At 43.1% G+C, this 27442-nt stretch overlaps 3 protein-coding genes across 4 annotated transcripts in view; 1 reads left to right on the top strand and 2 right to left on the bottom strand.

Annotated features, from left to right (window-relative positions):
• glu (structural maintenance of chromosomes 4-like protein gluon) overlaps nucleotides 1–951 on the bottom strand; it is a 38922-nt gene extending 37971 nt beyond the window's left edge. The window contains exons 1-3 of one of the 2 annotated variants that reach the window (XM_075696110.1): nucleotides 818–951; nucleotides 529–627; nucleotides 66–208 (exon numbers count right to left, since the gene is read on the bottom strand). In XM_075696110.1, coding sequence (XP_075552225.1) covers nucleotides 66–208; nucleotides 529–598 — 213 coding nt within the window. In that variant the 5' untranslated portion in view covers nucleotides 599–627; nucleotides 818–951. The remainder of the gene's footprint in view (nucleotides 1–65; nucleotides 209–528; nucleotides 628–817) is intronic. The other variant, XM_075696112.1, reaches the window with a different exon arrangement.
• Nucleotides 952–1014: 63 nt separating this feature from the next.
• LOC142585390 (zinc finger C4H2 domain-containing protein) lies at nucleotides 1015–13829 on the top strand. The gene is made up of 5 exons (XM_075696120.1): nucleotides 1015–1451; nucleotides 2418–2589; nucleotides 3753–3925; nucleotides 5676–5844; nucleotides 8715–13829. Exons 1-5 carry the CDS (start codon nucleotides 1399–1401, stop codon nucleotides 8826–8828), a joined length of 681 nt encoding a protein of 226 aa, XP_075552235.1. The 5' UTR covers nucleotides 1015–1398; the 3' UTR covers nucleotides 8829–13829.
• Nucleotides 13604–27403, bottom strand: Sec61alpha (SEC61 translocon subunit alpha). The gene is made up of 11 exons (XM_075696117.1): nucleotides 27247–27403; nucleotides 26261–26328; nucleotides 26084–26149; nucleotides 25010–25220; nucleotides 24196–24459; nucleotides 21667–21827; nucleotides 20692–20832; nucleotides 18886–18942; nucleotides 17206–17397; nucleotides 16728–16875; nucleotides 13604–14452 (listed from the first exon to the last, which is right to left on the bottom strand). The coding sequence occupies exons 1-11, from the start codon at nucleotides 27251–27253 to the stop codon at nucleotides 14337–14339; spliced, it is 1431 nt and encodes a 476-aa protein (XP_075552232.1). The 5' UTR covers nucleotides 27254–27403; the 3' UTR covers nucleotides 13604–14336.
• Nucleotides 27404–27442: the final 39 nt, after the last annotated feature.

Below are 27442 nucleotides of genomic sequence, written 5' to 3'. Positions count from 1 at the left end.
GTTAGGCAGTTCGTTCAATTCATTTCACTTTGGAAAGCCGCACAGCAAACTGCCCATATGCTCACCTTGTGAAACGGTCCGATAATTCTTTTGCCGGCGTACGATTTGAAATTGATGTTCTCAATCTTCTGTATCATGAGGCGGGGACCAGTTGGGTCAAATGTGCATGATGCTGGAGGCGGTGGTGGGACGTAGATGTCGTCTATGCCTGTAGTGGTGAGAATTGAATATGAACTCACGTATTGCAGTTGAACTATCTGAGCAAGTTCTGTGTGCAGAGGCGTCAGGCGCGCAGGCAGGGGTGTAGAGGGGGTTTGGGGGAGGGGCGAGGTGGTAGCGCCCTACCTGGTATGCCCTCCTCCTCCACGCCCCTGTCTGCATGAATGTTTTCAGCGAGCACAAAACTGCGAAGGCACAGTGGAACAGTAGCCGCTGGTAGAGGCGTGCACAATTTGATTTACGTGTGTTTTTTTAAGAATTCGCTGTATCGCGAATGGAAAGATGTGCAAATTGCAGTCCAGAACTCACGGAAGCCTCCTTCTTCCTCTTCCTCCTCCAATTCGTCTTCGTGGTGCTCGGCGACGCCGTTCTCCGCCATCGTGGATCTCTGCTAGACTGTTGGAACTGCTGAAGAATAAATACACCAAAACGAAGAGCGATTATTCCTAGAAGGAGCAACATGAATCAATACGGATGCGCTAAGCTCAACAGTCGCCACGAGCCCCCACACTCCTCATCGGAAAGGCAGCGAGACGTAAAGAAATGCGTAGCAGGCCAGTAAAAAGTGAGTCGTCGAAAACGTGCGAACACGGCTTGCCTGTTTCGTCACAAGTGCAGACGAATTCTCGAAGTAGGAACGGTAGAAACACGACACGAAAGTCGCGATTCCACCGTTACGCTGCTTGCCCGCTCCGACCGTTCAACAACGGCCAAATACGCGCGTTACAATCGATGATGATGATGGCCTACGCGCCTTTTCTTTTCGCTGCTGTTGCCAGGTCAAAAGAAACGTTTCAGAAACCGGAGGCGCTTCAACATGCGCTGCTGCGTTCGTCTTTGTAGTCACTCACAATTTACCGGTACAATATATAATCGCTCGCAGTCATAGTATTTTTTTCTGCTCTAAGGAAGAATTTAGAAAAACGTTGCTTCTCTATTCTATGTTTGCTTTATTGGGCGCTGAGAGGCGAAGCGCACTTTGCAGGACGACGTAGAGTCGATGCTTTCAGGGGAAAGCTTGAGCTGCTTGCGGTCGCACTAATTGCGTGCTGGTACGACGTATCGCAGGTACAGTTGCGAATATTCGTGGGTTTTTATGCTGATCGCACCGAGAAGCGTAATTTCCTACCAACGTCTACGCTTGCCTAACGGCCCACAATCGCTGCGCGCTGAGAGACCATGACGGATGAAGCGACAATCATGGGAAAACTAGAGTGCCTCAAGGAAATAAGGTAAACGCTTCTTCTTATTATTGTTATTATTTGCGGCTCATATTTTCGGTTTAATGTGCAGAGCGCAAGTACATTGATTACCGATAGCAAAAAGGGAGAAAAACAAGTGAAACGCAAAGTGTTTGCTAGATTGTTTTGTCAACATCTATTTCCGTGTAAACGACGTTCCCCGTTTTCACGTTAATTTTATGCGTGCAATTTCATATAAATTATTTTCTACAGCAACCTATGGACTCCTTAGTCAAATCGACAGTAGCGTTTGTTTTGCTGTTGTTCTGATGCTTTTCGATTGGCCGTACTGTCATATAACATCTGCGATTGCTTGGAGAGCGTCAGCTTATCGAGGATGTAGATTTCAAATAGCACGTTGAGGATGGTGTGATTCGCGCACCCGTGTGAGGAAAATAAAACGTCTCTGGGTACTGCACATAATGCAAGCGTACTTATCGGCCGGTATCTCACTCTTGACTGGTGCTGTTGTCGACTTCAGAGGCTAGCACACTTACAATATGCACACTTCGTAATTGTTGCCTGCTGGAAACGGCACCTACCCAGGAAGGGGTATTGGTCGGGGCTCGGCAAAGAAACAACATCGAAAGACTTTATTCTCGCGAATGCATGTAAAAGTGACAGAAGATACCGAAAAGTCAACTGATTCAGGATTGAGCCATAAGGGAAAGGAAAATAACAGCATTATTAATGTGGAAAATGGTGTTTTAGTGTCAGCTTCCCTGTAGCAACAACTTATTCATGCAAAAACACACTGCCTTCCGGCCTTGACACAGGCTGCTAGCTTAAGTATTTTGATCTTTCACACTTTGATTTCTTTAAAAAGAAATTATATTGTGAGCACCATTTCGTTTTTCTTCCATTACATTGTTTTTGTATTGCAATCTTCTGAACTAATGAATAATGAGTAGGATGCATCAGTTATATTTTTCTGTGTGAAACTTGTCTTTCCCCAAGGGCCCGCACTGTTCAGATGGAAAAGCTCAAGTCAAGGCTTCGCAGTGAGATAGAGTCAACAGAAAGCGAAGAACGATGCCTCCAAGAATACAGACATGAAATGGAACTGTTGCTTCAAGAGAAGATGGCCCATGTTGAAGAGCTGAGGCAGATTCATGCAGACATCAATGTGGTAGGTGGCTGTTTTTGTGTTGGGGAGATCCCTTTGGAAATACAACACATAAGAAGATTTCTCGTCGCCTGTGATTTACTTTTCAATCACTCTCGTCCCTCAGTTTCATTGAGAATCTAAAGTTGACTTCTGTCGTAAACATTTGATGTAGCTTTTCGCTCAATTTATGGTGTTCAATGGCACACATTCCTTTGCAGGAGAGGTATGCTGTAAGATTCCACCTAGTGGAGATGTTAATTTTGTCTGCTGCTGAAGTGCTGATTGGCTGTGGCGCCTCGCTGTCGCAGATGCGCAGCTCAGCCGAGCCGATCAGAACTTCAACAGCAGGCAGAATGGACATGTCCACTAGGTGGACTCTTACAGCATACCTCTCGAGGAGAATGCTTTCAAATTATGATTTTGAAATTTCACATGTGTGTGATTTTGACTGACAGAGAATTAGCGGCAGGTAGCGCACCAGTGCATTGGGCATGGTTAAGTCTCACAAAGTCACACTAACTTGAAATCTTCGAAGTAGCCATGCAGTACCATTGCAGCATTTCATTGCTTGTTGCATCTTGCATCGTCATTACTGACGTGTCTTGTGCTGCTACCATTTGCTTATTCTAAAGTCAAGCCTAAAAACAAAATAGATTAGTTGCACCAATGAGAATGTCCACGAAACATGAATCCTTAAATATTAAAGGTTATGTGAATTTAAACATAGCTCCACTTCTACGTGTGGTTTCTATTGTAAAAAATGTTGTTTTGTACGCTGCACAGGACAATTGTGATGCATTGAGAAAATCTAGCCTTTCAGCCACATTCTTGTGTTGAGCGAGAACAAAAAGCTCGTAAATTTTTCTTGCAATATGCTTTCTCGCCAGTCTTGGCACGTTATATTCTATATCCCTGCCCATTATGAAATTTGCCAGATGCACACGAGATTTTCCAACTCTCTCTTTCTTAAACTGGCAGATTGACAATATCGTTGACATTTTGTCCTTTCCTTATCCTGCTTTCAGGTGTTTACAAACTCGGTTTGACGTTCATATGACTCAGACAAAGCAAAAATAAACCAGTAAAGGAATAATCTGTGTGAATTGCGTCGTTTCTGCCAGGTCTTCTGCTGGTAGCGCTCAATTTCTCTCTTCCTTACAAACCCTGCGTCTCTCTCGTGCCAGATGGAGACGGTGATCAAGCAGTCCGAGGAAGACAGGAACAAGCATCTGGATGGCGCCAAGCAGATGCACCACGAGTACAAGCCACTCAAGGATCTGGTCGACAGGCTCCGACTGGAGATTGGCCTCTCCAAGCTGCCCGAGCTACACGAGGAGGATCAAACATTCAAGCCAGAGTCAGTGAAGTCAACATTCTGCCGAATCAAAATTGTACCAAAATCCACAAATCGGCAGTAAAAGTAAATGCTTTTTCATCATCAGCATCAGCCAGGCTATGCCCACTGCAGGACAAAGGCCTCTCCCATACTTCTCCAACTACCCCGGCCATGTGCTAATTGTGGCTGTGTTGTCCCTGCAAGCTTCTTAATCTCATCCGCTCGCCTAATTTTCTGTCGCCCCCTGCTACGCTTCCCCTCTCTTAGAATACAGTGCGTAACCCTTAATGATCATCGGTTATCTTCCCTCCTCATTACATTCCCTGCCCATGTCCATTTCTTTTTCTTGATTTCCACTAAGATGTCACTAACTCGTGTTTGTTCCCTCACCCAATTTGCTCTCCTATCCCTTAACGTTACACCTATCATTCTTCATTCATAATCGCTCACAAATATTTTTTGCTGGCTGTGTACTCACTCACACTCATGCGTGCAGACCCTTTTTGGCACTCACCCACGTTGTTGCGCCCATTTTCTGTACGTGTACTTGCCAGCGCTCACTTGTGTTCATAATTGCTTCTATTCACACTTTCCAGTGCCCACTCACGTTCATACTCATGTCCACTCACACCCTTTACTGCTCACTAAAGCTCTATCTCACGCCTGTGAAGCGAGTGTGAGAGAAGTATGAGTTAGTGTACCCGTGAGTAAGTATGCAGACCTATGACCAAATCAGGGTTTTGACAGGAAGTTTTAGCTCGGGGCTAACTCCGATTTCCCCATTCAAGTACATGTAATATGGAGAGATGCCTTTATGAGGCAGCCAGTACACCAACCTGAATGAAATTTGCTCAATTTGAGAGAGAACATTAAATTTTGTCAACACTTGAAGGCAAATATTAACTTAGCACTTCAAATATTTTATGAAAATTGACTAAAATTAACAGGTCGCAAAAAAATAGAAGCACGAAGTTTACATATTCATAATTTCTTGCTAAAAGCACATATGGCGGTTCTGTAAACTGCATCTATTAGAGCCTCTGAGGCAGACAACTGTGACATGAATTTACAGCTGGCATTAAATTTTGACAATGTTTATGATGGTTTTGCAAAATTTCTACTCACAAATTGGTGGTATATTTTAGAGCAGTGTATAATACATCAATTTTTCGTGGCTTAGATATATCATTAGGTGCAGTTTACAGAATTGTTATATTTTATTTTATTGCTGAGTGACAGAGTTGTAAAGGTTTGGGGCTTTATGTGCCAGAACCTTGATCTGACTATGAGGCACGTTGTGGAGGGAAACTTCGGAATAATTTTGACCTCCTAGGGTTTTTGCTGCGCACCTAAGTCTAAATTCATGAGTATTTTTGCTTTTTGCCCCCACCGAAATACAGCTTCAGCAGCCAGGATCAAACACACGACATCGAGCTCAGCGGTACAATGCCATAGCAAAGTTCTGTACTTAATATTTGAGGTTTCTGAAATTTTGCAATCTTCAAGGCCATTCCTGAAAAGAAAAAGAAAATTGATGGCCTAAATGGAACATTCTTTTTCTGCATTTAAAATCACTCGCTGCTGTCTTTGGCATTTGAATGTGGATTTTCCTACCCCAGCACAAGTTCACCCAATAAACAGTTCAATTTTTTATTCAAACTTTCCACTAATGTTCTTGCTTTTTCATTGGTACTACACTGTGACACGCCATCATTTAGTCCCTGCTGGAGGGGACTTTTGACTCAGTTTGGTGTTGACCGTGTGTGTGCAGGTTTTTCGAGAAGCAGAAGACCGAGTGGCACCAGAGCGACATGACCGAAGCAGCCCTGCCCCCTTCCCTGGCCGCGGCGGTGCAGCAGATGCAGCAGCCGGGGAGGAGCAAGGCTCTCGCCGAACGCCCGCAGCCCTCGGCCTTCCGCCAACAGCCGCCGCCTATGAAGGCAAGTGCTGCCCTGGCTCCACTCTCTGGAAGATCGTATTGGTAGAGAATTCTGGCAGAACCCATCCCACGAGTGGCGACGTAATTGCAATTAGCGTTGAACCAGAGTAGTGACACACTATGTTGCCACAGCTGAGATGCGCCTTGCATGAGGCATGCATGCAGCCGAGCTGCTCTTCCGTGCTTCCCACTGGACACGCTGCGTCACCTAGCAGCACCGAAGCGTAGTCCACGCACGGCACATGTGTGAGTATGTGGTATTCCGACAAAATTGTCTAAACATACAGTCTAACGCAGATATATCAAACCCACGTATAACAAATTATTGTGTGGAATGAACAGCTGTAAGACCCCCTTGAAGATGTCTGCATAATATTTTTATTTTATATATTGAATTACCTATATATCAAAATTTTTTGTGATCCCCTTCGTATTCAGTATATTCGGGTTCAACTGTATATGACACGGTTTCGATTCCTCCCAGCACCAGATCAATTTTAAAGGATGTCTTTTTTTTTTTTGTCATTGAGTTGCAGCACACGCCCAGCAACTCAAGTTTACGTCGAAGAGGTTCATTCAAGAATGGCTCATACCCAAAATTTCATACCCTGTGGCCCCAAGTTGGTCCGACAGTTGGTTTCGAACACGTTTTCCTCTGTACGGCAGCTCAGTGCACTACCCAATAGAGCATGGACTACCCGTCACCCAAGTTGGTGGGAGAACAGTTTATAGACACAGATGATACACAGGCAGCTTAAAGAAAGTTAAGAATGTTAATTGCATTAAAAGTCACTAAATTCCTAAGTTGGTCCCGAAAGACCTAGATATAGACGTAATGACAGAAAAACATTGCAGGAGATGGTCCTCCCATACAAAAAGTGTGCCAACACCTGCCGTGTCATGCCTCTATGCTCTCAGAAAGCAGTTCTTTCTGCAGACTGCACAGACATGAAGGGAAAGCACTACAGCAGTCAAGCAACACTGAACATATTGCATTCGAACGACACACACACAAACTGCCACTGCGAACATGTGTGGGGAACAAGAAGACTGCTCGCACTGTATTACAGGGGAAGTATTCTTGGGTGATCACTTTTGGATGTAGTGCTGTATCACTTTTGCGATATTATGCGATGCGATTGCGACTGGACATGTCAAAGTACGCTGCCAGCCAACAGTGCTCTTGGCACTATACTGAAATAGCAAACTTGGCGCGGTGGCAGATACATCGCAGGCCAAAGCCGCGGGCACGCCCAGTACCAATTCGTGCAGACTCTTGCGAAAATTAAGCTAGTCTTTGAAAGTAATTGCCAGAGAACACATCGTCCAAGCAACTATGAAAGAAAGGGAGCTGGGAGAATACCCAACGTCACTTGGTGTCCAGAGAACCCTTCAAGATCCTCGCCAACAGCCGAAAAGGTGCACCACAAGAGACAAGAACTATTTTGCAGCTATCATACAACACCACGACCTCAAAAACGATTGTGACAGAGTGGCGCACGAGCCGGGTGAATGTTGGGACGTGCATAAGCAACAAGAAGGAATGAGCAGGAAATCTTGGCGGCACGTCGGCGCAGAACACAACACGCATTCAGCGATAGCCAGACAGTCACAGTGGTCTGGCGACTCACTAGCCTTCAACATACACAGCCCTTGCACGCGGGGACAAAGCAAGTGAAAAGCAACCAGACAATGAGTTGATACATATACACTTGTTCCTGGCTATGCCTTTCATCATGCATTCTTGCTGGGCTTTGAATTGGGCCCTCTTTCCCAGACATAGCCAGTACAGGCTGCTTCCATTCTGGTTGCTTCCTCACTATGCATTTAACTTCCAGTGGACCTCTGTATCTGCATGGATTGTCTTGTTTCGGATTTTCCCCTCAAAGTTCAGTTCGTGCAACTCTAGTAAAAGTCATGCAAGTCTAGTATCAAAGGGATTTGGGGACATAAAACTTGGTTTGTGCAATGACATGCAGTTTTTAACCCCTTCGGGCACTGTGCACAGAATTCTGCACACCAATAGAGTGCATTGAAAGCAGAAGCACTAAAAAAATAATGATACGTATTTAAAATGTGTCACGTACGGCTTGAAACACTTTTGATTGGACCTGAAGAAAGGGGGTTAACCGAGGGGCCTGATTTTTCATTAATCATATCATGAGAAGCCAACACGTCGAAGAGGTTCAGCAAACAAAGACACCAAGGAAAACATAGCTTGTACTTACTGATTGAACTTAATAAACAAATTAATGGAAATGAAAGTGGATGATAAAACAACTTGCCGCAGGTGAAAAATGATCCCACGTCTTCCCATTATGCGTAATGCAAAGACGTGGGATCGTGCCCCACCTGTGGCAAATTGTTCTTTCATCCACTTTCATTGCCATTAATTTATCATTTCTTTAATTAGTAAGCACAAGTAATTTCCCCTATGTTTTCCTTGGTGTCTTTGTTGGCTTCTCATATCTTTGATCAGACCTGTGCTACAAGTCTGAATGTGTAAAATGTTTATGTAAGACAAGTTGGAAGGCAGACAGACAGCCAAATGTTTGCTCTTGGTGTCAGTATGTCATGTCACAGGTTCGAAGTATGCCAGTGGAACAAAACATACTATGTTCTCATCGTATGTGACCTTACTTTAGAGGGTGCTTGCACAGAGTCCACATTGTATGAGATTTAGAAAACTCACGGAAAAATTGAAAATTCTTAACCGATTTTACAGCCGTGCGCCTTTCACGATTCTAAAGTTGCAAGAAATGCAGTGGCACCTAATTTTCAATGAACATAATTGATTGGCGCCTGAAGGGATTATTGTTAGGGACAATAATCCTTTGCCTTGCTTGTTTATATCTCATTTTCTGTTTACAGGCATGCCTGTCCTGTCACCAGCAGATCCATCGCAACGCACCCATCTGTCCTCTGTGCAAGGCAAAGAGTCGTTCCAGGAATCCCAAAAAGCCCAAGCGCAAGCTGGAAGATTAAGTGCTCTTTGCGCACTTCCATTTGGAGTCATTATGTGGGCCTGATCTGTTCACTGCTATGTTTTTTTGTTTTGCCCTTGAGGCCTTCCATGTGCCAAGACGTCAAGCAGTGACTTGTGCACGTAGTATGAAGAGGCAACCACGTTGACCTTTTGTGGAACACATTCTTGTATGATCTGTTGTTTTGTAATCAAGATTTCGACGGTACGCACGCCGTCTGGTCAGGTAAAAGCATTATTAGTACAACAGGATGCTGTTGTACTTACACAGTGGATCCTGGAACATCAAACTTTTTTTTATACGTTGGTCAGTGGCCAGTTGCACTGATAATCTGTTGTATTATATTTTAGCTTATCCTCTGATTTTTCTCGTTTATATATACATACATACACATTTTCTTTTTTCACAAATAATCATCCGTCGTAATGAACAGTTAAACTAGTTTATTTTCCTACTTGAGACATCATTAACTAGTGCAAAAAATAATAGGATGACAGCGAGAAGCACACGGGACATAACGTTAGTGTCTGTAATAAGCACCAACCTGTCTTCTGTAATAGTTCATTTTAATATGTACTGTTTGTAAGCAACATACGCATCCTGTTCAGTGTCTGTTCTGTATGTTGTCATCAGCATTTCAATCATTTTGCCTAGCTCCTGTACAAAAAACATCATATTGTCTGCACAGTGCTTCTCACTTATCATAGAACTCGTTTCCTTTTCTTTTTTCTGGTCATGTTATTGTGCCTCAGTATTTTTGTGCCCGTTTTCGATTGCCATCAAAATCATTTTTTTTTTTCCATCGGTGATGCCAAGTTCTTGCTGAAACCAGCATGCCTATGTGTGTGTACAAAAATAAATATATTTATTCGACTTGTGGCAAAATAAATTTACATGTATGTAGGGCAGTATCAAATTCATATGCAGCATCAGACTTTGTAGGGTTACAAGTAGCCCACGATAATTCAAGTTTGTATAGATTAAAATGCAGGTTAATTCAGGAAATCTCAGTTTGGTTGTCGGGGAAGGATTTCAGTTAATTCAAGCTTCTTTCTTTTATCTGGCAACATGGGGCTCTTCAGCGTACAGAAAGAACAGCCAAAAACGGCTGATGAAAGGACATTCATTAGACACGAAAGGTAAAAAACTAGCCAATGTTTGTTATTCAGGGGGCACTACTATGTAAGAATCCATTTCATTTTCCATTCACTTTGCCCTCAATTATTGGCCCATATGCTGCCGTTCTGCCATTATTTGACAGAATTTACCACTTGGCACCGACCTGGTTGCATCAAAAGCCACTTCATAAAGCTGGTTGCAAAGTTCAAGACAAGCCAAGTGTACGGGACGTAGGGAAGGCACAGCTGCAGTCTGGGGTTTTCGTGCCAATTCCGGTGTTTTGTGTGCTAAATCCACAATATGGTTATGGGGACACTGTACTGGGGGGGCTCCGAACTAATTTTGACCACCTGAGGTCCTTGTAACATGTATTTAATGCATGGGACACAAGCGGTTAAGCATTTTGCCCCCGTCGGAATGTGGCCTCCGCGAGCGATCTCAGCAGAACATCATCATGGCCACTGAGCCTCCGTCGCGGATGCTTGCCAATTGAGTAGGTAGTTGTCTTTACAGATGGGGTTGTTGTATTGAATGATTTAAGTGAATGAAGGTAATAATAATAATAATATTCACGTTCACAGTGAAAAATTGGACCGTATCAGTCCGCATAGGCTTGTAGGCCTAACTTGGCACCTTGGGTTTTGCTCCGGCACATGCGCGAGCTTGGAATGGTTAGAAAAGGGGAAGGGAGAAGTACAAATAAGAAAAAAGAGGCATGGACAATAATCGCAATGAAAAAATATTTTCCTCTTGGAGGATGATTTGTGTGCTAATTCATGCTCAATTCCACAGTTTTTGTAAATGTAAAACAGCTTCGTGTGCAATATCAACCACGCATTGCACACACACACACACACACACAAAAAAATATCTCCCCAGCTAGGATTCAGCCAGTGTCTGCCATAAGAGAGAAAAGCACCATCAGTTGTGAACCTAATACTGCTGCTCGTACGAATGTTGAACAGATTTGTAAGCGTCTACCATTTAATGGCCCACGCTTGTGGACAAGGAGCAAGCGTGCTGCGCTCGGCAAATGTCATTGCAACACTACATGGAGCTGACCGAGCACAAAGGCACTTGAACCACACTTTATGTTGCTGCTGCCACGATCGTAGTGATGTCTTTTAGAAATTAAGGGATCAGGAGTAAGCCAAGGCCCAATACAAGAAACTTGAGAAGAGGTCTAAGATGTGCAGTTTGTAATAGGTTTGTGCATCACTTCACGAGTTGGACGTCGTAAGATGCCAATGGATTTTCAGTGTCTCGGAGAACATTGAGCCGACTTTAGAAAAGAATTTAAGGGCTGCTTGACATTGCATTACTATCATGCTCAGTTGTATGTTGCATGAGGGTACAGTTACACATTAATTCTTCAACTGATTAAAGGGACTGTAGTGGCAAAAATTAAAGTAGAGCTCAATTGGGGTCCCAAAATAAGTATGCTGTCATTGTTGAGAGCAGAGCACACAATGTGAGCAAAAACAAACATTAACGTGAGAAAGTGTGTCACGCAGCCATTTCATAAGCGCAGAACTAGCCCTTCCAGAGGTACACAGCTGTTTGTGCTCAAATGTAAACTGTCAGCAGTTAGTGCAATTCGGCCTAAACATTTCTTATTTATGGCAAAAAAGGTGGCGTTCTTGTATAAACCAGATATTTGGTGATCAAACATTAATCTGTAGGCCTTTATTTGTTATTTATGCTGTGATAAATAAGCACTTGCTTGATGTGGTTAGGACATAGCACTGTACATCCCCGTCAATGATTTCCGAGTACATAGTAGACAATGCAAAACTTCCACAACCTCTACATTATTAGCACGATGCGGAAGAAAATTAACAGGCAACCACATGTTGTTAACAAAACATATAATGGAATCATTTTTAGACAATGGCCAAGACATTGGCAAAACGGACTCCATATATGAATGGGGCACAACTGTTGGAAGGAACATTCACATCAAAAACATTTTTTCGGCAATGAGGTAGACGCATGGATGTTACAAGTCTATGAAGTGGATGTTTGATTAAAACACCCAACACTTTAGACTTCGTTGCATGTTGTGTGTGCCCATGTGGGTTCATCTACAACCTCCTGCCATTGCGAGATTTCAGCTAACCAGTAGTCACATGACGTATTGTGTGCTTCATTTAGACTTCCACAGCAAATATTGTTATACAGACTTTGTAACAAAGTGCTCGGGGCCTTCAAAATCGTTCATTATACAGGTCACTTCGTTGCAAAGGTAGCATACTGCACAGTTCACAATAGAACCAGGGCGCAATTATTTTTTCCTGGTAGAGTTGCTCGACTGCAGCAGTTTCTCTCTGGAGGTTTTATCTTTAGTTCACTCTTATGGTCTGCAACTTTCTAATTGCAAATGTCATATTATCCTGCATAATCAAAAAAGTTATGCACTTGGGTATCCAACTGATAATGATTTAATATAAGTGCAAAGCAAGTTCAGATGGCAATGGGTAACCTGTTTGTACAGTTGCCTTACGCTGGACGGGAATTTGTAAGCATTTCTGAACCTTTCACCGGAGGGATTGCGATCTGCTGCCATTACATTTGGTGCTGGTGTTTGTATGTACAAGTGCAATGGTGTGCTGCGATATTTCTTTATGGTGCCAAACAGTGTTACTCTTGAAGAATGGAGGAAAGAAGGTTTATTTCGCTGACGTGCACATTAATTAATCGTGTAGCTGGTGTAGAATTTCATTTTGTAACATTCTTGATTAATACAGTTAGCTTAGGCTCAGTAGTTGGCATAGTTGTGTGCGACAGCGTTTTGTGCAAGTCATCCTGCAACCCTGCTTGCAGGCTTTCCCATGCTAGGCACCAAAGATCATTTACGTTTTCAGCTTAATTTGAAAATGGCTACTTTAACCGTCTGTCCAGCCATTACTGTAGACGCACTAGCAATGTGATTTGTGCCTGTCATATACTGCATTGTTTCCATTCTTCAATTTGTACCTGGTTGAAGATTGTGTTTTATAACCAGCTTGTATCTCCACAATTGTAGCAGTGAGTAAAAAGTGGTACATGTCTGCAGAAAGCTTCTTTTGTAGCTGGATCCTGTGCAATGGATCCTAGCTGGCAATTCGGAACACTTTTGCAATTGAATCGATGCAGTTCAAATTGTAGGCCACCTGTGTATGCCAGAGCTTAAAGTGAACAATGCGATTATACCACTTTTGTACTTTGCCAAGGAGCAAGCTCAGCGGCAACCAACGAAGGTCCACTGAATAGCCAGCTGTATTTCAAAATACTTTGCCTGGTGCATTGTGTAGTCATTTGAGTAGTTGCATGACTGTGACAATACCTGTAGTACAGTTTATCGATTAGAGCTTCTCCGATCTCTCTCCTGCATGACCTAATATACATAAAGGAAAAGTGAGACATCCACCCAACCGTAGTAATTGCTGCAAAGGAAACCCATATGGGTTCCTCGAAAGAAAAGCTCCGCAGTTGAAGAAAAATTCATCCTGACCCTGAACGTCTGGTCCGGGTGTTTCCCATTATCAATTGCTTCTCTCCACCTTGTGGGTTTCCGTAGAACTATTACGTCATGACATAATACAGTTCCCCACTCGAGCGCAGTTTCAAAGATGTGCAGCGACTGTCTGTACGTAACTTACACAGAGCAAATGCCACTATTGCTGAAGAGTCCTTTATTTTTTCCACTTGCGCATGTCATACATATGATACATGACAAATCTGTCTGCCAATTCCATGACCTCCACAAAAGGCCAGTTTGGGTATTGTTCATACAAAAATGTTCACAAAGCTCCGGTGTGCGCATAACTTTTCAGATTCCTAGCAGAAAAAAAAAAAAGTCTGCCTTTGACATGGTCAACACTCAATCGTGTTGCAGCAGCAACTATACAGCAGCAAATGGACATTGCTTTAAAAAGAAAAGAAAGAAAAAAGCACTTGATACATGACTCATACGCAAGTGTGACATTCTCAAAAACCTGCAACACAACGTCTGTAAGTATGTACAATAAAAATCCATCCTCTGCTGCCTCACATGCTAAACATGAAAGACAGTAAGTACAGAAAAAAAAATGCTTGCTGTGACAAAGGTGGTTGTTGCAAGCGCTGAAAAAGATGTGAAAGAACTCTCCTTCTCTGCCATGCTGTTTGACAACTTCTCAGTGGAACACAAATGTTGTAGACACGCATCTGTCATTCTTCCAAGTCTCTCCCGAGTTCTTAAGGCAGCCATCACAACCCCAACACTCCTTGACGTCCATGTCGCCGCATATAGGGGACCTGCCTTGCAGCCATCTCAACAAGGTGGTTGTCTTTTAATGTCTTTAAATACATGTACACTGATAAAAAAAAAAAAACAAGAACAACACACAAGAGAGAACAGTTGAGTGGCCTAGAAAAGCAGTGTGCTCATGCCGCCCATGTCACCCTGTTCCTTGATGAAGATTTCGAAGTACTGGTAGATGATTGTGACGGCAAGAAGGATACCCGTGCCACTGCCAATGGCACCTGTGCAAGAGAAAGCAAAGGCTTAGAATGATGCACCGCCATGCGTGACCAAATGTTTACTCAAATAGCTCACTACGAAAGTGTAGCTGAGGAACTGAGAATTCCACCAATCCGACTTCGATTAACTTATTCGTAATGACGGACCTGGCTGGCACCCATACATTTATATGAGCCAAGACTCATTATTATTATAGAATTTGCCCTTGCTAGTTAACTTGAACTTGTCTCATCGACACATACATGCCTGCGCCATTGCCACCACATGTGCCTGTGCCGGTGCCATTGGGGTTGTGCCTGACCCGAATGGAGACCCCAATGGCGCTGGTCTTGGCAGCACTATGGAAGAATGAACGCGTCTATGACATGCTATTTTCACTGAAAATTCCAATTTCTGGCCTGCCCTCAGCTGAGCTTCAAGTGAAAATGGCAGCTCATAATGAATGGTTACCGTATTTTCCATTCTAACCCGCACCTTCTTAAAAAAAAAAGAAAATTGGTCTGAAGGTTCCTGACAACTTGATAAGAAACTATGTTCGCGCCATTGGCAACAGCTTACTGCCAAAGTTGCAATCACCACCATTGTCATCACAACATGGCGAGAAAAGTTTTTCTGTAGGCTGGCATTGAATATTCAGTTTTTACGAATGCTCATTAAAAGGAGAAGTTACTTTACACGCTAAGGCTACTGGCAACGGAGCTGAGTTGCACGTTTTTGATGTTTAACAGTCTTGCAACACATGACAAACTGGCAAAGTGTTAGTCCAGGCATCGGAAGCCATTTCTACTTGCTGTGGTTGCGTAATCGTTCAATGAAATGTGGAATATCAAATGTGGTAGGAAACAGCGACAGCATGTGACTCATACCGACAAAGAGCTGTCTGAGAGTGGCGACTATGGACATGAAGCGTAAATAAATTTAGAATATATGAAGGTAAACTCTGCAGTTTTCATTTTCTTCCTAACTGCCAGAATTGGAGGAGTGATAAGGGTTTCTTTTTTTTTTTTTATTGTTGTTGTTATAAAACTGGGCGGGCGCTAGATTTTAGGCCGTGTTAGATTCAGGTAAACACTTCTATATCTTCTGTTATTTAGCCCACCGGATAATTGTATAATTCCAATGGTCCCATTAGAGTTAAATTATCAAGTTCAAGGTTGAAGTTGTCAACTGTAGTAATCAGCAGGTCGAAGGTTGCTTTCTGCTTGTACATCTAGAATAAATGGGACGACACCAAGGGGCCATGCAAAAGCTAGCAATGTTATGTTGAACATTCCACAATCGCCATCTAAAACACAAATGTGTGTGTGTGGGGGGGGGGGAGGGTAACATCAAAGAGCCTACTGTCGTTAATTCAATGCTGACAGGACCAATGGAATTGATCTAATTATGTGGCTTGTCAAATTAAACAACATGTAGAAAAAATGTCAATACACAGCTGATCCATTTGCCTGGATTTGCTCGATTCTAATATGCCTCCCAAAACAAACCCATGCCCGCTTTCCGAATGTGTCCTATGACTATGTCTCTTCCGACTACAGTCTGCACATCTTACACTAGAAAGAAAGCAGAATAGTAATGCAGAAATTACACTTGAAGGGCCCCTGAACCACATTTTACTGAAGTTGAGAAATGCATTTCCAGTTAAAATGCACAACCTATTTCAGAAATACTTTGCCGCAAAAAGCACTTCAATGCGTTCAGCAGAAGCAGAGTTATTGGCAATTTGGCTGAGATGTTCACAACAGCGCATGCTATCCTCGGACTGCGTTTTTTCACCGAGCCCGAGGGCTGGCCCAGGACCCCTTTGAGGCTCCTAAGCAAAGTAGAAGTCCTTATTATAACTAATGAGCACCCGTTTCTTTAGCAAGAAAAACGGGCAAGGTATGTAATATGTGTTGAACCATGGTGGCTGGGGGTTCATTAAAGTCAGCTATGTGTTGTGTTATGCGGTAAACCATACGAAAGCTGCAAACGCAGTTTTCATTTCACATTTGATTGCATCATGCAGGCAATTTTTGGCCCAGTTTTGTTGGAAAAATAGGGGATCAGGTGCAAGCATGCTGACTGGTCAAGTTCTAATTATTCGGTGCCGGCCACTTTTAGGATAAAAATAATCAACTTTGGGCCCATAGAAATGCATGGGTGCCCGCAGGGACTTTTCGGTCGGTGTCGAATTACCTGGAGTCAAATTAACGAATATTTACTGTAGAAGATGATCATGAAAGCTGTGAAAGCCGGTGTAAAGCAGTATTTCAAAGTGAAGTCGTCATCACGTACCCAGGAAGTCGGCAAGCACCGATAAGGCTCCGATGCACAAGCCTCCAAAGGCAGCTGCCGTGGGGATGTACCTGTTCAGTTCGTGGATCATGGACTTTTCTCTGTGACCGCGCATTACCATTTGTTGTTCCTTTAGTTGCTTGGCAACCTGGGTGATGACAGAAATGGTATGCCAATGCACAATCTTCACATACCAAACCTAATTATAAAAAAAAGTTAAAACCATGTTCACTTATCAGTCTGCAAGAAATGACACTAAGGGTTCATCTACTCATTTGCTACTGTCTTTTCTTGTTTACTATTATCTAAACAAGAGGCAAAAATCGATCTCTACATTCAAATTAGAACATGATAGCTCTCTGCACCATTTTTTTGTTCCGATGACTCTTAGTCGATTATGCAAACTTCACTTATATGCCTGGTCTCTCCCTTAATTAGCATTATAGCACAGATTAATGCAGAGAACACTTTCACTTACATCCTTGGCACTAGAGCCCGACACCTCTATCCACGTCTTGGAGAAGAAGGCGCAGGAGCCCAGCATGAAAACAATGTACAGCACCGCATGGACGGGATCTTCCAAAATGTGAGCCAAGTTCTCGGGTGGCGAGAGGTAGTAACAGAGGCCTCCGATGGGGTACGCCCTGGCAGGACCCGCGCCACCAACATCCTACAGAAGTAAAATGAACAAGGTTCACAAAAAAACCTTGGCAGAATCATGATAATCCAAGGAACTTGCATACAGCACATGAACGAAAGATGGATAGGAGCGGACACACGCAGCGCTGGCTTACAAAAAAGGCGAGCAGTATACAGTAAACCCTTGTTATAACTAAGCCACTTTATTCGAAGTTCTACGAGGTCCCGACTATAGTCGATGCATTTTACACCAGATTATTGGAAGTGGAGTGGTGCCGGATTCCACTTACTATGAAGTGCGAAGCAGCAAATCTGAGTGAAACAGCTTGGTGTAGCATACATGGTAACATTTCTGTCTGCTTACCTGGACAGGCAAAGGCCGCACAGCGGACGATCCCACAAACTGAGGCTACATCACGCAATCATAACTGACAGATGTCTTCAGAATCTTGCTGTTATCATGTTGCTCCTAAAGAGCACAGCTGTGTTTCAATGCAACATACTCTGCTTTCTTTACACCGTTCAAGTGCACTTATATGGTTAGTATGGCTCTCTTAGAGCCTCTCTGATTGTTAACGAAATAGAGCTTAGTATTATGAACTCCATTTACCGTCCTGACCATTTCGTTATGTTGAGGGCTTTCTGTATGCAGTCGACTTCTATTAATTCGATCTTGACGAGATCAATTGAATTATCCAGTGTGCCGAATTAAACAAGATGTGGAAAAAATGCTGAAAAACACCGCTCATCCATTCGGCAGTATATTCCAGATTCTAAAACGCCCCCAATGAAATACGCGCCAGCTTTTTGTGTCAAAAATAAAAAACTAATGCAGAGGCAACATTTAAGCTCCGAAAGGAAATATAAATCTATTGCACACCTGATTATTTAGCAAGAAAAATCGGCAAATGTCTAATATGCATTGCACTATGGTGGCCGTTTTTCTATGATCAGCTTCACCGCATGGCTGTTCTAGAGTCAGCATCGCCGCAACACATCTGTGTTATGCAGAAAAGCAGGCACTTTTCAGCCCAATTTTCTTGCGGAAAAACAATTGTATGTGTTAGAATCACTCAATACCATAATCAGACATTGTGAGCTGACTGGTCAAGTTCGAATGATCCGGCGAAAGCCAATTTTAGGATCGAAATAACGAAAGTTTGGGCCTATGAAAATGCATGGGCGCCGGTGGGGACTTTTGGCTATGATTGCATTAACCGAAAAACCAAATTAACTGCAGTCAAATTAACAGATGTCTAGTATACACATTCATCGTCACCGACATACCAAAGCTATGGTGTGCTACACCCTGCAGTTTTATCACTGCTGTCAGGCACACTATTCATAACGCTCGGTTATTTTTTTTCATGGTTATAACTCGTACATTGGGGCTTAACCTTCGAGGTTAATATGTGAGTGTGTCCAGCGGCTCTAACGGCACAGTGGGCAAATTAGCTGCTAGACAAATGCATTGGTGTTTATGGACATAAACGACAAACAAAGTAGTGGAAACGCTTACCGCCCAGACTCCCAGAAGGTTGACGAATACATTTCCGCTGAACTTGACGGCAAGCATCTGGATGCGCAGAAAAAAAAAAAGAAGGAAAAAGAGAGAGAAGGAGAGAGAATTAGGATAGATTCAAGACAAACAACAATTGACACTGAGTGTAAGTTGCTTTCAAAAGTTGTAACATATCACTGACAAGATTTAACATCTTGAAACAACACGTTACCATATTTACTCGATTCTAACGTGCCCTCTATTGTAATGTGCACCGATTTTCTGTGACAAAAAAAAAAAAAGCCCTCAATTGTAACATGCACCCGTTTGCAGTGACCTAAAAAAAAAGAAAGAAAAAAAAAAGAAGTCCTTTACAGTACTGCACACCTCATTGTTTCATACAGAAACGGCCTTCTCTCATTTGGAAAAACAATGATTTGCTCCCAATGCACTAAAGCTGTGATAAATAAAAAAAGTTGCAGTTTCGCCCGAAAGGCAAAGCATCGATTGCGGCAGCAAATTTGTAGACGGCTGTACAAAAAGTAAGGATAGTAGTTTTAGCAGCCGTATGAACCTTTAAACATTCACTTACTAACTAAATAAGCACGGTGTCACGCATGCACAAGCAAATATGAACAAGTCTCACTTAACGACCGCGGAAACTCTTCATTAAAACGCTGGAGTGAGGAAGTACAGTAGCAGGAGCAAGCAAGTTGACCTTCGTGCGGCTTCTCGCTTCAACGCGAACTAGCGACGTGAACACAGCACAATGCGCACCTAGATGCGTAGCCTCCGTCTCCATCGCATATCGCTTTCAAGACAGGGGCCGCGTGGCCGTGCCATATGCAGCAGCTGCCAGAGTAGAACGCCTCTTTTGTCTGCACCAGTCCCACATGCAAGTTTCGGCAACCCTGAACACCGTGATACGGCCCCATTTCCGTCCGTCTCCACACACGTGATCACTTTCCTTTTATTTGTGACATCGTGATGAACTCAGCGTGTCTTCGCAGTCAGCACTTCTATGCTATAGATCAAACGCAAAAAACAGGAAGACGGATGGTCGACTAAGCTAAGGACACATGCTACAGCAGATGGAGAAAGCTACGTCAGCTAGCTAGGGAAGCGTGTATGAGGAGGCCATTTTGAAATGCAAATGGCGATATGGTAACATAAATTTAGGGTCATACTCGTTTCTAATGCGCACACTTTTTGGACTCGTTTTATCGGGAAAGAAAAGTGCACGTTAGATTCGAGTAAATATGGTATGACAGACTTCACAGCGGAGGGCTCCGTATTATGGCTGTGCCAGACAGGCAAACAATACGACATCAACTGTGCCACATAGTGCATTCTCACTATTTACATGGCCATAGAATGCATGCTCTTGCTTTCAGTAATAGCCCCAGTTACAGCTACACAAGAAAAATAAATTTCTAAGCTGCACCAATTATTGTACATAAAGTATGCCTACTACACTTTTTAGCGGCAAAACTTCTTTGATGCAGTACTACGGGTGGTAAGCAAAGTTGCCACATTCACTGCAGCTGTCATCATCACGCCCATTATTAAACATGCGTAGCAACAACTTTAGAATCTTAGGGTCTTAAGACACTTAATTACACTAACCGTGTCAGTGTAAAATTCATATAAATTTTAATCACCTGAGCTTCCTTAAGGAGCTCTCAACTTTCAATTACGCAAGCATTCTGGATTCTGTCACACATCATTATTGCGGCTGTGAACGGAACATGTGGCCCTAATGACTAGCAGTCAAATGCCACAGCCAATGAGTCACCGAGGCGTGAGGACCTGGCAGCGGCTCACCTGAGAGATGACGTAAAGGTTGGAGACGAGCGCAGACTGCAAAATGATGGGGATGTTGGACGTGTAGAAGAGCTTGATGGGGTAGGAGCTGTACTGCCCACGGTAGCGGGCAGACTTGATGGGAAGATCCACACGGAAGCCCTGTGGAAAAAAGAGGGAGGACACAGATGGGTCTCTTTTCTCGTTTTTGTTCCAAGCGGAACAGCAGGTCCTTCCTTCAGCAAGGAGCTCCTAAACTAGGTTCTACTCTATGCAAGACGTTTCTTGGATGGCATTACAGGGTTCCATAAGCATTAAAATCCATTCACGTACCCATTTCCACTCCGTCTCTCACTTCACTATTACAAAGTGAGTGCCAAGCAGCCCCTGGCCGCATTTTGCAACGATTCTTGTCATGTTTAATTATTTAACTCTTTTTAGCCTTTATCACTGGCTCGCACAGCGCCCTGGCTCCGTTATCACTAGGATCAGCCTCTTGACACTAAAGATGAAGTGAAATTGATGGAATCGTAGAAAAAGAATCCTTATGGAATACAGTCCCCATGTTTTCATTTTTCAGCATGGTAAACTACTGTGACTTCAAATAACTTGCATGGGACCTTGAATTATGAGCAATTGTTGCATTCAATCAGAAGCAAAAATAACACTCTGGTTGTCTCAGGTTGCCGAAGGGCTGCTCTTATTCACCGCTTCTCCGTCTGTTTATTGAAATAGGTGAAAGTAAAATGGTAGGTTGACTGATCGATAATTAAGAAAACAAATTGCTATACGCCCTGTACCTCCAGTGATTACTGCTTGCACAGCCCAGAATCTGGGCAAGGATATGTGAACATCAGAGGACTCTCATGAGCTGGAAAACTGTCATTTGTATTACTGTTCAAATGAGTTTTTTTTTTTTATACATTCCTTCCACATACTACAACAAGGCCCAGGCTAACGAGCAACAACAGAAGGCGACGAAGTCAAAGTGCGCACCTGGAAGTATATAACTATGGCAAAGACGAGGACTGTGGCCAGCAGGTTCATGAGGTTGGGCAGGTTGGCACGGTAGAAGGCCTCTCGCAGGGCACGCACCTTGTCCGACCGTGTGGCCAGAAGGTGGAAGAGCGCAATGATGGCACCCTCGAATTCAGTGCCTGCACAGAGCACACCAAGAAAGCCCCTCTGTAAGTACTCTAAACGCGCAGCGAAAAATGCGTACTCCATAAAGAGAGTAATTGTAAATATTGTAAAAGGCCCTTTTATTTGCACCGTGGCAGCAGTGTATTTGCAACCCCAGAAAACTTCCTATTGCGTGCATGTGACACCATAGTTGGCGAAGAAAAATGAATTGCTCCAGTAGTCAACCACAGGTAGGTGTTATTAACTTGCTAAACCATAAGAAACATACCACATGCATTGAGCTAAACGTATGCAGCTTTTGTGTACATTTCGGAATAAAATTTATTTATTAAACTGTGTTTTAACTGCACAGTAATATTGGTACTGGCTCGATGGTTTATTTAAGAATGCTTGGTAAATGCATATATGGTGGTGGCTGGTGAGCAAAAATATTTCGTTTATACGGGTGTCCCTGCTTATGTTAGCCAAGCTGTTCAAAGAAAAAAGGAAGATATAAAAAACATGGTGTAAGGCACGATTTTAAAGACCAACATTGTTCGGTTGTCAGACCTCTGACGACCAAACACTGCAGGTCTTGTATCTTGCACCACGATAGTTTTATCTTTTCTTCTTCTTTGAATAGCTTGGCTAACGTTAGCTGGGACACATGGTATTTTATGTTGAAGTTACCATTTTGTTTGTCTGCTGTTCAGAGAAGATGGTACAGTTTGCCATTAATTATGTACGACAACCTGTAAAATGTCTAGTGCAAGTATCTACTAGGGCTGACAAGTACAGTAACTTCAATACTATATGTGACATGGTTTTTTTTGGTAACCTTCTAAAAGTCATGTGCACCATCTTGTAACCACACAGTGCCTTGAAAGAGGATAGAAACTGCCCAGCCCAATGTGTGAACATTAATAATCTAGTTGGCGGGGTAAACCTATTGTATAAGTACATACAAGATACATGTTTTCATAACATTCTTACACATTATCATCTCTGCTCGTTGAAAGAAGCAGCATTAAAAAGCATTAAATAGTAAACTGACGGCTGCGAGCACAAGTGCAAATCACTTAGCAGGGTAAAAAAAAACGTCAATCAAAACAAAGCTGTTGCTATCATCAGACAATTGTGACACACAAGCTCAGATTCAGACGTCTACTTGCATCTGTCTTGCAATATCATTGTGCTCTTGGGACCAACGGAAGTGCCTGTACACAGCACACATAAATTGAATCAAGGAGCATCAAAGTCAACACAAGCGAAACAGTGTGCCTTATAGATCACCAGGAGGGCGTCCCTTCAACGAAATCCTGCATGGCAACATTCGTTAGATGGTACCATTATAAGCCCCAAATAGGAAAAGATAACTTTAGTTTTCTGCCCCCTGTAGTTCATGGGAATCCCTATGCTGTTTTCATTGCAACCGCTGCCGAGGAAACTGGCTGTTCTGAGATTTAAAGTGTGTGTAATATCGTTATTGCATGATCTATGCACTACACTTTGTATGCAAATGCCAAAATCTGGTGAAGTACCTTTCAAAACAGTTAACAGCTTCTCACGCTGAGACACTGTTGGGAGACACTGGTGTAGAAAAATGCCTTTTTAACACATAAGAGAGAAAGAGAGAGTGAGAAACATGATCGTTCAACCACACATTTCGAGCTATTATTAGAAGGTCCAGTGCTTTTCCAGAAAAATATCCCAGGTCAGGTTTCAAGGGGGCTTCCAAGGCCCATGCAATGTGTTGACAGCGTGAAAACAAAGCACTATTTTTCACAGCGAGTAAACAATTCTGTTTTTGTTGTTGCGTAAAATAAAAAAAAAAGAACAGAAAAGGAGGCACAGTTAAACGTAACTGCCACAAGCTGCCAACAGGATAGGAGTGGCTTGATTTTGTACTGCAAGAGCTTCTATGCTGGAACTTCCAACTTCCGCCAAAAACAGAAGCCATCATTTTTAAGCATTTCTTCAAATATATGGTTTTCAACGGCTTGAACAAGGCATTCTGATATTCAAGGGCTCTCAAAGGTTTTAAGGGCTACTATAAACACTGTGACCTACCTGTGCTCATAGCCACTTCCTTACTGTCATAAGCAGCTCAATCACGTAGGTCCCAACAATGCATTCTCCCACCTCTTCCCTTCATGCCTACTTCTTATAGGTGGTGTCCAAAACATGGCGACCACAATGACATTCAGGCTCCAGCAATAGCTTCCAGTGCGTTCAGTCAGCAAAAGCATAGCCTTCGAGATCAGTTTCTGTTACTCAAAGGGAGTTATCGCTGTGGCTTAGTGGACACCACCTAATTGGAAAACATACATGGGTGCCAGCATAAATTGATAAAAGCAAAGTTTGGTGCCACAACCTGCACACAAGTGCACACTTGTCACTTACCTCGGCCAGTGTTGACTGTGGCTGGACTGAAGGCCTTCCAGACGATGGTCTCACAGATGTTAGTGGCAATGAAGAGAGAGATACCGGAGCCCAATCCATAGCCCTTCTGTAGCAGTTCATCCAACAAAAGCACGATGAGACCCGCCACAAACAATTGGATGATGATGAGGAAGCAGACACCAGCACCAATGTCGGCTGGGTCCCCGTACATGCCTGTCATGACGTACACGATCGCCTGGCCAATCGTGATCACCATACCAAACACTGAAAAACAATTCAGAGGGAAAGATGTGGGAAAAGGGCAGCACCTTCAAGCATCTTTGGAGCTTCGAAACACCTTAAGTGTTTTTATCATGCACTATGTTTGCTAACTATGAAAAGAAGGTCGTTAACAGCAACTGGCCCTAACCTTGTAAGGGTTGCCAGGAAGCAACCCTTACAACCCTTATAACTTAGCCCAAAAGTTATTCTACATCCACAGTGAGTTTGCTGCTCTAAAAACATCGACAAATAAGTTGACTCAATATGGCTATACACTTTTTTCATACTGTCGCCTGATCAGGTCATGTCCTACTGTTATTTGTGGTATTCTCAATTATGTGTTGTTTTTTCATGTTCATTTTATTAGCAAATTTTCCAATTAAATACTCATGCACCAACAAGCTCAATTAGTTATTCTGCAACATTTTTATTCACTTAGCGTTAATATCTCATCAGAGGGTCACCATAAAGCTCAGTGCACCCTTCTACAACCCTATAAAACATCTGGCTCTGCAGACAAAGCAGTTCACAAAATGAACTAATAGACACTCACATTTCTGCGCGCCGTTGAAGAGTGCCCTGTCCTTCGGTGTGTCGCCAACCTCAATGATCTTTGCTCCAGCTAGCAGCTGCATGATGAGACCTGATGTGACAATAGGCGAGATACCCAGCTCCATTAGGGTGCCTCGGTTTGAAGCGAGAATGACTCGCATCCAGTAGAAAGGGTCTGCGGAATCTGAAGACATGATCCCAAAAAGTGGAATCTGCAGGAAAAAAAAAAAAGTTATTCGAACACCTAGAAGTACAAGCAAAGATTTTTGCTTGGATATTCAGAACTTCAATATGGCACTAAACAGAAATTATGGGTTGTTGTTACACATACTTGTGTGCGCAAGACATCATTTAAACAGATGTGTAGTTGATGGGAATAGAATGTGAATGAGAAGGTTACGTTTCCACATTTGCCACTCTGAACAACATTGAGGCGATTCATTCACAGCTGCTTAGATTTGGGGCTAGAGTGCATTTCGTTTCTGGCTGCATCCCAATCACACATCTCACTTTGAAGTAATCTGCTGTAGGAAGTTTTCTTTATTTTTTTCTAATCGGGCTTCATTCCAGCGTGATGGCACATATAAGCTGCTGACGATTACATAGGCCGAGTCAGTGGCATAATATTGTAGGTAGTACTGCCCGTCGAGACGTACAATTGCCTGAATATCAAACATGGGCACCATTACTTATTTGTGCCTTATGACTACCCTCTTAGCAGCAGCTTCTTGCCACATTCTGCACTTTGGAAAGTACTTTGGAATGAACAATGCGACTCCTTTTCACTAGGCATCATTGAATTGTCCAGTTATCCCTGGAAACAAAATGAATGCTGCCCATGGCAAAAAACAGAAATCTAACTGCACCCATAAAACTGCACAAAGGATTCTTGCAACAATACCCTTTGCAACAATACCCTTTTCCTGGTTAATTTTGACTTTTGATACTGTGCACGGCCATGCTTCGTAGTGAGCACTAAGTCACATGCTGCAAGTATTCTCCGTTATTTAAACATGTTCTTCAAGCAGTACACAACGCTTGTTGGTATTGAGGTCAACTACTACTTCAGTCTCACCTGGCAACAAACGAGGAAGATGAAAAGTGTTATCGCTGTCCATAGCACCTTTTCTCTGAACTGAATCTGGAACCAAAGAAAAATGCAGAATGCAGTGTTATAAATATAACTGCACTGTAAGAAAACTAAAGCCCAAGTATGTTAACTTACAGTACAAGTACCTAAAGTATTGCTTACCTTTCGTTCTGGCTTTGCAACTTCAGGTAGAATACCACAAAAGGGCTTTATAACTTCCAAAAACTTTACTGCAAGGACAAAAATGCTAAAATTAGATAACAACCCCCTTTCTACGTCTAGAATACCAATTCATATATCATATGTCAATCAAATTTTAGAGTCCTTGAAATGATCGTGGTGCGATTGTGAAATAAAACCAACATTTCCACATTGTTACGGGCAACTTGAACGGCACCTTCTACGGTTAGACTTGCATGCTTCGTTGGATATCTACGTATGTCTTATGGTGCAATACGTGGGCGTCATAATACGGTATTAGCCTGGTAGCTGCATTTATAGCTAAAAGGTGCTGAGTATAGAGGTTGCATTAGATGCTTTAGAACTACAAAACATTTTGAACCCTCTAAAGGTGCTGCAAACCCTGACGAGCTGCGCTCATTCGTGTCGAAATTTTCACGGTCATGAACACGAACTTACAAATGACGCTCACTATAACCACGGCAGACCCAGAGCGGATACGCTCCTATCACGCCTTTTAGTGAGAGCACATGCAAAATCAATCTAAGTAGACTTTAAATGACAAATGATAAACCAAGATGTTTTGTCAGACCGGCTGCTGGACGTCCCCGGCAACGTGTCAACGTCACCAGACTGACACTCAAAGCAGCGTTCACGATGACCCCGAAAAGCTATGTTCGGTGAAGTCCACGGTACCGAAATAACTACACGATCGCATTCGAGTTGTGCACACTGAATGACAAATCAAAGCTTGTCACAATGTCCAATTGGTGGGGAGACTGCTAAATGTTGTTGAATGGTGCCCTACGGAGCTCAACTACGTGAGCACCAAAGAAAGCCGGCAAAATGTTCACGAAAGACCTTCTCCACGGTGAATCCATCCTAACAAGGGATGTTGAATTGCTCTTGTAAACAACACCAAAACGTCAAGCACTCTCTGAAAAGTCTTGAAAAATCGCTCTACTTACTTCCCATGTTGCTCACTTGAGAGACCACTGCTCGAGTATGTGTAGTGTAAACGACGGCCGACGACTAACTGCCCCACCACACACACACACACGGCCGCCAGCCGCTGCTAACAACCGGATAGCGGAGCGTACACCGGAGCAAAAGAAGTGACCACGTCGCCAGCGTTGCGCATGACGTTGCAGCCGCCCATTGTGG

Source organism: Dermacentor variabilis, chromosome 6 (assembly GCF_050947875.1).
Source record: "Dermacentor variabilis isolate Ectoservices chromosome 6, ASM5094787v1, whole genome shotgun sequence".
Taxonomy (NCBI): Eukaryota; Metazoa; Arthropoda; class Arachnida; order Ixodida; family Ixodidae; genus Dermacentor; species Dermacentor variabilis.
This window is presented reverse-complemented; position numbering and strand designations above follow the sequence as displayed.

Coding starts and splice junctions, on each gene's coding strand:
- LOC142585390 (XM_075696120.1), top strand. CDS start 1,399: ATGACGGATGAAGCGACAATCATGGGAAAACTAGAGTGCCTCAAGGAA. Junction 1,452..2,417: donor GAGTGCCTCAAGGAAATAAG/GTAAACGCTTCT, acceptor TCTTTCCCCAAG/GGCCCGCACTGTTCAGATGG. Junction 5,845..8,714: donor AACAGCCGCCGCCTATGAAG/GCAAGTGCTGCC, acceptor TTCTGTTTACAG/GCATGCCTGTCCTGTCACCA.
- Sec61alpha (XM_075696117.1), bottom strand. Junction 20,833..21,666: donor CCATAGTTATATACTTCCAG/GTGCGCACTTTG, acceptor TTTTTTCCACAG/GGCTTCCGTGTGGATCTTCC. Junction 17,398..18,885: donor ACCTTCTGGGAGTCTGGGCG/GTAAGCGTTTCC, acceptor TTACTTCTGTAG/GATGTTGGTGGCGCGGGTCC.